General features: G+C 43.6%; 1 protein-coding gene across 1 annotated transcript in view; it reads left to right on the top strand.

Annotated features, from left to right (window-relative positions):
* Positions 1–5483: 5483 nt before the first annotated feature.
* Positions 5484–12485, top strand: part of PDK3 (pyruvate dehydrogenase kinase 3) — a 75978-nt gene continuing 68976 nt past the window's right edge. The window contains exon 1 of the mRNA XM_068962272.1: positions 5484–5601. Within this exon, the coding sequence (XP_068818373.1) occupies positions 5496–5601 (106 nt within the window). The 5' untranslated portion in view covers positions 5484–5495. The remainder of the gene's footprint in view (positions 5602–12485) is intronic.

The raw sequence follows: 12485 nt of genomic DNA, 5'->3' as shown, positions 1-12485 counted from the left end.
CCATCAACAGACATCAATGTGGGTCTTGCTTCTAATTGTGTAGGCAAGGTATCTGGAAAATGCTTTGTGTGCCAGTTAGGATACTTCTGACTCTAAGTAATATGCATCTTCCAGAGCTGGCCTAAACCATAAAGGAGTTTGTACTAGCCTGTGTAACTGGAAGCTCAGAGGAAACTTCAGGACTGCTTTGGTTTAGTTGCCTGACAACATCACCAGGGACCTAACCTTTTCCCACTTGTGCTCTGCTTTCTACACGGTCAGCTTCACCCTGCTCACAAGATGGTTGTCCGCTAATTCTTCTGAGTGTGTGCTTAGAGATGGGGAGGAGGTAGAAAGAGTGAGAGATCCTTCCAGAAGCTTTCTCTGAATGGCAAGTGAGTTTCTTTTACAGACGCTCCCAGGAAATACTTCCTGCCTTTTTAAATTTGGGGGGGCTGCATCAGTTGGCCTATGGGATCTTAGTGCCCCCATCAGGGATGGAAGCTGTACCCCCTCCTGCAGTGGAAGTGCACAGTCTTAACCATGGGATCACAAGAGAAAAGTCCATTCTTCTGCTTTTTATTGGCCTCAATTGGGTCATATGCCAAAAACCATGAACCATGGCCAGTGGTCTGAATTAAGCTCATGAGTTTTTAGATTGAGCCATATATCTTATTTATTATTACCACCACCAAAGTGGGCTATTCCCCACTGGACACCTCCCCAGCGCCCCCAAAGCACAACTGCACTGCACTAGGAAGTAAACAAAAGGCAGAGGGATGTAAGTTACCAACGGAAGAGGGAATGAATTTACAGAGACTACCAGCTTTGCTCGGTATTATAGCCAATGAGGTTTATCTGAGGTGGGATTCCAGAGACTACCAGAATGTCTCTTAATATCTTGCAATCTGTTTTCAGCCCTAGAAACCAAAGCACCCTCTCTACAGAACAGCTAATAAATTTCCCAAGGCACAGGAGCCCAAAGCCGAGACCCAAAGTCTCCATTGTCTTTTAGGTGGGCGAAGATCAGCTTTCCCTTTGTTTTGTTCCCTCCACGAGCAGCAAAAACAAAACCCAGATTTCATTTCTCAGTAAGTTAATCTGCCACACTATCCCTGTAGTTAAAGTCTTTTCTGACCTCTTTTGGGGCAAGAGAAAGACCATTGAGATCAAAAAACCTTAATTAGAACTGAAAAGACTAGGATAAATGGACTTCAAGAGGATCTGAACCACCTAAAATAGCTTGAAAAAAAATCAAGAATCTTGACCCTTGGGAAAATAGAGCTACTGCTTCAAATACACTAATATTTGATTCAAAGTATACATTTAGTAACACGTAAATAGTTGTTCCTCCTCTAGTTCACTCATCTCCACACTCTTTATTTTCCACTTTTCAAATCAAAAGGTGGGCTAGTGAATCGGGTGCAACCATAGTTTCCTTCAAGAGGCAAATGGATAAATAAAACTCTGCTACATTCAGACAATAGAATATTACTCAGACCTAAAAAGAAATGAGCTATCAAACCACAAAAAGACAAGGAGGAATCTTAAATGCGCATTGGGAAATGAAAGAAACCACTCTGCAAAGGCTGTATACTGTATGATTCCAACTATATGATATTTTGAAAAAGGCAAAACTATGGGAACAGTAAAAGGATCAGTGGTTGCCTGGGCTTGGTGGTGGGTGGGATGTGTAGGCAGAGAACAGTGGATTTTTCAGGGAATACCCCTGTCCAGAGCCACAGACTGTACAATACCAGGAATAAATAGTAGTGTAAACTATGCACTTGGGTTGATAATGATGTGTCGAAGTAGGCTCACTGTAGCAAAGGTACCATCTGCTGTGGGTTGTTGATGGTGGGGGAGGCTGTGTGTGGTAATTCACTTTTCACCCAATTTTGCTATGAACCTAAAAATGCTCTTTTAGAAGAAGTCTATTAAGAACAATTCAGGCCAGTATTATGAAAGAACATAGAATTGAGAGTCAGGAGATCTTGATTCGCATGTGGACTGTCATTTACAAGGTGTGTAATCTTAAATTAGGTTAAGCTTTGTGTATCTTAGTTCTCTCACCTATCAAATAAAGATAATATTCACCCATCAGATTTACTGTGAAAAGACAACATAGGTACTTTCACAGAGCACACAGTAGGTGCTCAAAAAATATTTGTTGAGAGTGAAGAGAGAGTAGAGGAAAAGACAGGGAGACCAGAATTTCATAGAGTCAAATGAAGGTGGAGGCATTTTAGGACAAGATCCACCCACCAGTGATTGATGGTGAGATAATCAGGGGTTATTTTTCTCCCTCATCTGTTACAGTCCACTTTGGATTTTGGCTTTATCAAATTATTACGTAATGAAGTATCCATTATCGTTTTAATTACTCAGAACACTACCCTTGCCTTTGTTCTCCATTGAGAGCTGATCAAAAGGAATGCGGTTTGGTGTAGGTTTTGTTGTTGTTGCTGGTTTTCATTTATTTAAAAAATATTTATTGTGAACCTAAATACTGACTGGTACTCATGCTGGACACTGAGGATGAAGCAGTGAATAAGCCGGACCTGGATCCAGTGGTTACAGGGTGATGTCTATTGCCGACAAAGACAGCACTAGTCAATAGACAGCAATAATAAAACCATAACAAAGTGTTTTGTGTGTTACAGTGGGAGGCATGAGAGCCAGGAAAGTACATAGCAAGGGCAATGAGTAGCATTTATGATGGGGGAAGGCCTCCCTTGGTGTAGATCTAAGTGATGCACGCGCTGAGGTCTGAGGCATTAACAAGAAGGAATAGGGCCCTGGGTTAGAGTGCATACCGCAGCACACTGGTTTTCACACTTAAAAACAAAAATTTTATTGGAGTGTAGTTGATTTGCCACAATGTCGTGTTAGTTTCAGGTGTACAGCAAAGTGATTCAGTTATACATAAACATATATTCCTTTTTAGATTACTTTCTTGTATAGGTTATCACAGAATATTGAGTAGAGTTTCCTGTTCTATACAGTAGGTCCTTGTTGGTTATCTGTCTTATATATAGTAGTGTTAGTCGCTCAGTTGTGTTGACTCTTCGCGATCCCATGGACTGTAGCCTGCCAGGCTCCTCTGTCCATGAAATTCTCCAGGCAAGAGTAGTGGGTGTGTTCATCTCAAGCTCCTGATTTATCTCCCCCCACTAGTTTAAGGTCACACAGCTAGTTAATGATAGAACCAAGCTTAGGATTCATTTGAGTCCTGGACTAGGACAATTTCTATTATACCAGACCCTTTCATATTGTTCCCAGCCTCTAAGACTTTGCCACCTTTTGGAGAAATATTAATAAAACTAGGCACATGACAGTTTAGTAAATCAGAATACATAGATGTAAAGTAGCATTTTGTTCAGTTAAAAAAAACAAAGGAGTGAAACAAGTCTTTCTGAGCTCAGAAAGATCAGCAGCAATTTGCAACTTAGGTTGGGAAAAACTCCCTCTCCACGGATACTCAGTCTTCCTGTTCATCTACTCCCACATTGCCACCAAGTACACTGTGCCTCCAGGTTGCCCCCGAGAAAGTCACTGGGGGAACCACAGACCATTGGTCTTTTTGTCTTCCCATGCACACCATCGGGATTGGTTCGCTCTTCTGGCAAAGCTCCTGGTTAAAGAGATTGTTAGTATGTCTTTTAGGCTTCTGTTTTGAATGAGAAAGACATGGTAGTCTACATAACATACCACCACCAAGATGACCAAAGTGTACTTGAAAATACAGAAGTGAGGGAGGACCAGTGGATGTCTTTTGAGTATATGTATGACTTTTTAAGTTCAGAGTAGAGAATTGGGTGCATAAAAACCCAACAAAGGCACAGAAGCTAAACAGCTACACACCAATAATCCTACGGAGAAAACCAGTCCAACCAGACCAAAGGAGTGATTTCCAGTTAAATTTTTATCTTTCCTTAGAGAATATTCTACCTTTCATTTTTAAAAATATATTTATTTCTTTGGCTATGCCAGGGTCCTAGCTGTGGCACACGGGATTTTCAGTCTTTCTTGCAGCATGTGGGATCTAGTTCTGTGACCAGGGATTGAAGCATGGAGTCTTAGTCATTCCCCATCAGGGAAGTCCCATTCTACCATCATTTAGTTGATACATTGCCAAAAATAAAGCAAAGTTTGGTGGAAATGGTTAAAGCAAGCTGTATTTGATACCTTCACATTGGGAAATAATGATTTCACATACTGAACCCTGAGTTCAAGTTCACTCTTACACAAAGAATAACGCAGTGTGTAAACATAGTGTAAATACAAGCTCCTGTCCAGAATAAGTGGTGTGGTGGTGGTGAGGCATGAAAAAGTCAGGGGGCTGTCCTATGGTGGTGGTGGTCATGAGGGAGTCTGAAAGATAGTGCCTAAGACCTTAAATTTGGTCCTTTGCAGTGGTAGTGTTTTGATCCTTTCAAAACGGGGGGGGGGGCGCAGGGGGGGCATGAAACAGACGGTGACCTTACAATTAATCCTGTCCAATGATGTTAGGGGGCATTCACAGGAGGAGGGTAGGGGTAGGGACGAAATGAAGTGTCAGTGATCTTATAATTGACCCTGTCCAATGATGGTGGTGGTGGTTGCATGAAATAGTGACTTATCAATTAATCTTGCCCAAAGGTGTTGGCCCATGAAGGAGGGTGGGAAGGGAGGGTTGGTGGGAACCAGGGGTGGTGAGTCACGAAATAAGGAGGCACTGACCTCACAATCCTGTCCGAAGGTGAAGGGTGGGGGCGGGGGGGAGCACGGAACAGAATCAATGACGTTATAATGAATTCCGTCCAATGGTGATGGGCAGGCAGGAATCCGAACCGGTGAGCTTGTTTCTGCCCAACGGTGGCGATGGTGGTGGAGGGCATGAAGCAATCTCTATAATTAAGTGGTAAACAGAAAATGAAAACATATCAAGATGCAACGAATACCCTGAAGTGAAAGTCAGCTGATCCAGGGAGGGTTTCCCGGAAGAGATGCCTTAGGTAGAGAGGGGCCTTGAGCAGCGCGTAGGATCGGATTCCGGGCGAGGGCTTCGGGTCTCTTCCCAGTCTCCCTGCACCTCCGCCACCTTTCAGTCGCGGAGGACCTAGCCCGGGACGGGACCCGGGTCAGCTGCACTTGCCGGGCTTGTTTGGGTCCCAGGAGGCAAGGAAGGACGCACCGGCGCCGGGCTGCGCCAGGGCGAAAGAAAGCCAGGGCGGCAGCGGCCAATCAGCAGCCAGCGCGTGCGGCCGCGCGCCCCGCGCGCCCCGCGTACGTGCGGCGGCCGGCTCCGCCCCCGTGGGCGGGGCCTGGGAAAGCCGCGGGCAACCGGCCGCGGCCAGGGAGCTGCTGGTGTTAGTGCTGCGGAGGCTGCACCAGCGGCGCGGAGGCGGAGGCGGAGGCGGAGGCGGAGGCCGGGGTGCGCGCTTGGGTAACGTGCCCAATCCGCGCGGCTCAGCTGCACCGGTCCTTGCGGCCGCCTGAGCGTCTCGGCCGGTCTCTGCGCTGCCGGGGCGAGGATGCGGCTGTTCCGGTTGCTGCTGAAGCAGCCGGTGCCCAAGCAGATTGAGCGCTACTCGCGCTTCTCGCCATCGCCGCTCTCCATCAAGCAGTTCCTGGACTTCGGTAAGTGCGGGGCCACGGTTCCCACGACCCCAGGGTGCGGAGGCGCTACCTTCCGGGCCCACCGCCGCGGGTCTCCGCGGCCTCCGGGCAAAGTCCGTGGGAACCGCGGGCGGGGCTCCGGGGCCTCTCCCAGAGGCTCGGATTTGGGGGCACGGAGGGGTAGGGCCTGGCACCCGCACACCCGCCGGGGCTCACCCCGAGACACAGAAACGGCGTCTGAGGAGCATCAACCCGGGCGGCGGGACTTCCCAAACCTGCCGTCGTTAGCTTCCAGTCTGCTTGACACAGACCTCCGGGCCGTTAAAACTTCGGAGCGGAATGTGGGTGGCTTTTCAAGGGTTTTATGTTTAGGTAGTTGGTTTTTTTTTTTTTTTTTTTTTTTACGTTGGGTAAGACCTGTTTAGAAACACCTTGCGGTCGAATAAATTATGCAATGACATTTCGTTCCTTTTCTGCTCGAAGGTGCTCTAAGGCACCACCTAAGGTGGCCGGAGCGGCCGGACTTGAACTGCTGTCTTGGTGGTGTTCTGTTAAAGCAGTTGGAGGCCTGGGCTGCGAATGCCTTAGATGCTGGGGAAGAACGGACGTGTGGGTTCCTGGCGCCAGAGCAGGGTCGGGTGCCACACCTTTCATCGTGCCTCTCCTGCGTCCCCTCGCTTCTCCCCTGTGCGGTGGGCTGGTGGGCAGCTTCCACGAAGTGAGGTGCGAGCACAAAAGACCCTGCCCCCAACCTGCCCGAGGCCTAGCTGAGATGGGAACAGAGTCCACGACGTTCTGTTAAAACTGGACCGCGTTTCTCCAGAGTGGTGCCGGTGCGAGCACGTCGGGAGTACTCCCAATTGCTGAATGCGGGGCAGCTGGTTGTGAAACACGTGAAAATGATAAAACCGAAGTGCGCAGCCAGGTATCGAGTCAGAGCACGGCATCCTGAAAGGGAAAGGAAATGGAGCAGCAGAGATGTTCTAAGCTCTCAAGGGAGAATAACGGGGCCTCTGGTCGTTTAATGAATCTTAGGTAAATGTCAAGAGATGATGTCAGGTGGGCATAGAAACCCAAGTGGAGAGTGGGTAGCACATTCGGGGAGAGCCAGAGCTCCATGTGATGTTGTTCACAGTTGGGAGAGGACGAGCGGAATTTTTTAGTTGAGACCAAATTAAATGTTAAGAAACCAGTTTGCCAGCAAATGATGACGGAAATCAGGATTCGGTGATAGGTGGACCTTTGCATCTTCTCCCGCAGAAGCTTTTCATTAGTTTTGCTTTACCATCTCTGTCACTCGTGAGAAGTTTAGAGGTTTCAGGCAGAGCCCCCGCCCCCTTCAACGTTTAAAAACAGAGTGTCTCTGTTGGTATAAATAGCATGTTTCCATCCCTAATGTGTGGTTTAGAGAGAGTCTGAAGGTATCCGCTTTTCAGTGGGGTAAACTGAGACAGGTTAATTCACAATAAAAGACATAAAAAGAATCCAGAGACTCCTAGTTCCCTCCTTCCACTCTCCCAAGTTGAAGTGATAGCCCTGGTAGCTTGGCGACATTTCGGTTGATTTATTTCTGTAGCGGCTCCTATCTACCACATTAATAGGTGTTCTGGCAAAGATGTTATTTGAGGAGGAAAACCACAGTGGGGGATAGTGTTATTGTGGAAAACCCATGGGACCATTATCTGGAAAGAAATGTTCTAATTCTTGCTGTGCCAGTGACTCCAGAGCCTGGCCTTGGCTGAGGGACTGAACTCACTGGAGTTCATTTTCCTCCTCAAGAACACATGTGGGTTGTATAAGGTCATCTCTAAAGCACAGCTCCAAAACTGTGTGATCCTAATTTCAAAGGAAGAGGGATGAGCTTTTTACAAAGAAATTACCAAATCTTCCGATAGGTATTTCCCATTTAAAGCTTCTGACCTATTTGGGGAGTAGTGGAGGGGTACTCTAATCTTGGATAATGAAAGAAACTTACTAACTGAAGTCTTTTCCTTATAAGGAAGCTCACAGAAGTGCTATATATATAAAATTGTGGTGGAATTTGCTAGAAACTCAGGCCTCCTTTGTAATGCCCAGAGATGAATCAGGTGGCAGGCAGCCTATCTTTAATGACAACAGTAGACAGTTGTCACACAAAGAGGCCATTTCAACTTCTACCATTCTCTTGGTTCTTCCAGCTCTGGATAGCAGTCTGATTTTGGGAAGTGATGTGGGAGTTTGAGAATTTAGAAGGGGTGTGGGGGTATTTTTAAGGAGAGAAGGCACAAGAGTTAAGAGGCTTTTATGGCCCAGAGTGATTGGAGCCCACGGCAGGGGAGGGCCACCTCAAATGCTAAAAGGCCCCGGGTGGGGAGTAGTCAGCTTGGGGTGGGGGGACTGTGGCAGTCTCCCTGCCCCCACCCCATATGTGCTGCCTCCAGAAAGGGAAGCTGATTGGCACCAATTCAATATATTTTAAAAGACGCAGGGCTCAAATAGAACAGATGATGGACCATGTCGATCCACAGGGTGCCACTTGGTGAACTTCGTGACTTTCCCCAAGCTGCTTTACAAATGGGACCCGAGTTTTTGACTAGAATACCTGGACAGGGACTGGAGAGAGGGTATACTCACGTTTACAGTATTTGTGACAACCATACTGACAAATTGTGGTTTTTGTGGGCATAGAAATAGCTTTATTATGTGAATATATCCACATTAATAAATGAGATGATCTTCCCTGTTTAAGAAGGAAGGCTAAAACTGCATGTTACTGCAGAAGCACTGATTTTATTTGAAAGGAGGATTCCTCAGTCTCAGCACTCTTGACATTTTTAGGGGTGGGGCGGGTGCAGGCTCTGTCCTGTGCACTCTGGGCCTCCCAGGCCTCTACCCACGAGATCCAGTAGCACCCACCACTCCCTTCACCCTTGAGTTGTGACAGCCAACATGTTTCCAGACAGCACCATGTCCTGCAGGGGAGCAAAGTAAATCACCCTCTGTTGAAGACCACTGCTATATAAAGCATTTAGAGGCATGGTTTTCATGCCTGGGCCCCATCCCCCAAACTTTACTATAAATGTTCTGAGAGGGTGGGGTATAGAGCATTGGCATTTTGGGTGGTTCTTCAGCATCACCAGGGTTGAGAACCACCAGTTAAGATGATCTTCTGGATTTGGAGTTGTCCCCCTTTCATCTGTGGGACTTATTTCTCTATGCCTTTTGAGCTCAATCTTGACTTAAAACATGGCCTTTCACACAGTTAGCAACTGTCACAAGAATAGCAGGTGTTATAAATGGATTATGAGTTTATAATTGCAATAGTGCAATTCCAAAGGGTGTGATTAAAAAAAAAAAAGGTTCTTTTTGGTCTGAGATTATAGTTACATGGTTCCAGATTCAAAAGGTACAAAACGACATAGAAAAGTCAGCTTCCAACTTTTGTCCACTTGCCTTCCCATTTTAACATAACTGGCAACTCGTAATACTTTTGTCTCTACCTTGCTTTTTACACTTAATTCCTCAGACAACTTTCCATATCTATAACTACAGAACTTCCTTTTTCTTTTTATGGCATCTGAGAGTTTGTATGATGTACTATATTCATTAGCCAGCTCCCCGTTGATGGCTAGCAAGTTGTTTCCAGTCTTTGCTATGACAACCCATGCTACAGTGAATTATCGCATTCACCATGTCATGCATGTGTGAGTATTTGTATAGGACAGATTCCTCAAAATGGGATTTCTACATCAAAGGCTATGTGCATTTGCAATTTGGATCACCGGGTCTCCTGCATTGCAGGCAGACTCTTTACCATCTGAGCCACCAGGCAAGCCTTGAAATTTGGATAAATATTGTTAAATTGCCTTCCATATCAAGGTTGTCTGTTTATCCTCTCACTGGAAGTTTCTGTGAGTACCTGTCTTCCTACAGTTCTACCACATGGTTGTCAAACTTTTGATAAGTGAAGAAGGGTATCTCGATAGAATTATTTTCTATTTGAGTAAAGAAAACTTTTAAGTTGAAGAGTAGTTGATTTATAAGATTAGTTTCAGGTGTACAGCATAATGATTCAGTATTTTTATCGAGTAAAACATTAGTTTTTTATTACAGAAAATTTTAAGCATACACAGAACTAGAGAGAATAGTATGATGAATTCCTGGGTTCATTATATTGATCTCCACGTGCTGTGTGGCTCTGGGTGTTGTGTGTATGTGCAGTCTATTAGATTTTCTTGTCAGTGTCATGCTTGTTTCAGGAGAAAGTGTTTTTCTGCCCTGAGATCATAGTTTATCCTTTGAACTATCTGTTCTTTAAAGATTTGGTAGGATCCACCTACAGAACCTTTTAAACCTAGTGTGTCTTGGGAACTATTGCTCTTCGACAGGTTTCTCTAGCCTGTGGTATTGATCTGTATAGATTTTATGTCTCTGCTAGAGTCCATTTTGATATATTTCTCTAGGAAATTATACTAGTCATCAAGGTTTTAAAGTCAGTTTGCATAGCTGAGATAGTAGTCTCTTAGTCTTAATTTTCTCTGTGGCTGTTCCCCTTTTTTATTCCTTCTATAGTCTCCCCCCTCCCCTCTTTCTTGGTGAGATTAGTTGTTGATTTATATGATTGGATTCAGTTCTTAGCTTTATGACTTTTGTTTTCCAGTTCATTAATGTCTACTTTGGCTTTATTAATCCCCCCTGATCTGCTCAGTGTTGTTATTTTTTTCTTTTTGAATGGGAAAATTCATTTCTTTGTTATTTATTTCAGTATTTAAGGTGACAAGCATGCCTCTGAACATTGCTTTAGCAGCTGATATGTATAGTATTTGATCCTTTTTCCCCCCAGCTCGTCATCTTCGTTTTATTCTTAACTAAGAGTTATTAAATTTCCAGTGTAAATGTACCTTGTATTCTCATTTTGTTGATGTTTAGTTTTGTTGTGTTGTGATCAGAGAATGCTATCTGAATCATTATTTCTTTAATTTCTTGATGTTTGTTTTGTAGTCCAGTCAGGGCTCATTTCGTGTCATTGTTCCTTGGGAAGCGAAAATAAGGTTGTGTTCTCTTCTCAGGTTACAGGGTCTGATGTATCAAATCTGCTGTATTAATTATCTTATTTGAATTTTCTATAACTTTTGTTTTTTTTAATTTACTGGGCCTGTCATGGGCTAAGAGAGGTTCGAGTCTCCTAGTTCTGTTTCTCCACACATTGCCTATGATTTTTGCTTTGTGTCTGTTAATGTTACATTTGCTGCATAGATATCATTAACTGCCACTGCAAGATGCACCCTTTAGGATACAGAGTGCTACCCTTTTACTAGTTCAGTCTTTTTGGCCTTAAATATTCAACCTTGCTTAACATTGAGATCTGGAGCCATTTTTTCCTTGTTTTAATTTTCTTCTTGAAACTGTCTGAATTACTTTGTTTTAAATATTGTCTTGAAAACTTAAAGTTGGGTTTTGCCTTGTGAGCCAGACCTTTTCTTTATGTGGCTAAGTTTAACCAGTTTATATTTGTTGATATGACGGATCTGTTATGTGTAATGATAAACATCTATAATTTCCTTTCATTTTCTGTCTTCAATCCTTTCGTTTTTATACCATGTTATACATTTTGCTTTGGTTTTTTGTGTTTCTTAGTGATTAGGTTTGAATTTTTGACAACAGGGATTATCTTTCTGTATTTCGGCCTTTTCTGTCCAGTTCTGTCGCCACCAGCCACTTGAACCTACTGAGCTCTTGAGATGTGGCTGATGTGACTGAAATGGGGAGACTGAGTTGATTTAAGTTTAAACTTGATTGAGTTAATTGGAAAACTTTTAAGTATGTTTAGAACAGTTTAAATATGTGAATCTACCTGAACTGTAAATTTGATGAAATCTAATTGTAGGCCAATTATTTCTGATAGAAATTTAGCCTGTGAATTGAGATCTAAGTATAAGGTACTGGATTTCAAAGACAATATAAAAATAGTAAAATATCTCAATATATTTTTGTATTGGTTCCATGTTGAAATGGTAATTTTGGGAGTATTTGCATTAAATAAATCATCAAAAATCTCACCTGTTTCTTTTTATGTGAAGTTTAAAATGACGTGTGGCTCACGTATTTCTATTGGACAGTGAGGCTTCAGACTGTATGTATTAATTCCTTATTAAGAATAATAGAAATATTACATTTTAATGTTCAGAATAAACATTTATTGATTTTATATCTCAGTACAACTTTTACTCTCTTTTCCCCCTATATATCTGTTACTGTCAGGAATTTTGGACCAATTAACTGTCTTTAAATGGCCGTTCATGTTATGGTGGTTCTTTGTGATATTTGCAGAAGCCCGAGGTCTTCCTATTAAGTGGTTGTTATGAGTTAAAAGTTCTCTTGGTGATGTAAGAAAAGGAGAACTTGGACTGTGCAACATAACTTAAAGGTAGAACTTTCTGAATCTCAAATGTGTTTATCAGAAATGATTCACATTTTCATCTGGACATGCTTTTCATCTTTCAGCTTTACCCTGTCCTCTTCTGGTTCCTTCATTAATCACTCTGATCCTCTCTCTACAGACCATCTGTTTTATTTTCCAGTTCCTTTACCCTTGTCTTTTGCACAGCCACACTTGTGTTAAAGATATTTGCTTCTGTTACTTGATTTTACTCTAAACTGTCTCTCTGTGGAGGGTGGGCACTCACCTCTTCTCCGTAACCTCTCTCAACCTCAGCTGTTTGCTTTCTACCCTGAGTGGGCGCTCTGTAAGTGGTGATTACTGACTTCATCTAAAGGTTATTAAACATCATGTCGCTTTAATTTAGTCAGTGGTTATATAAGTGCAAACTTCTGTAAGGTCCCCACGTTTAAATATAGCATCTCTGAAATAAAGCCGCCAGAAGAGAGGTTGTCTGACAACTCTGCCTTTTCACAGAAAAGATTTC

This window comes from Capricornis sumatraensis, chromosome X (genome assembly GCF_032405125.1).
Source record: "Capricornis sumatraensis isolate serow.1 chromosome X, serow.2, whole genome shotgun sequence".
Taxonomy (NCBI): domain Eukaryota; kingdom Metazoa; phylum Chordata; class Mammalia; order Artiodactyla; family Bovidae; genus Capricornis; species Capricornis sumatraensis.
This window is presented reverse-complemented; position numbering and strand designations above follow the sequence as displayed.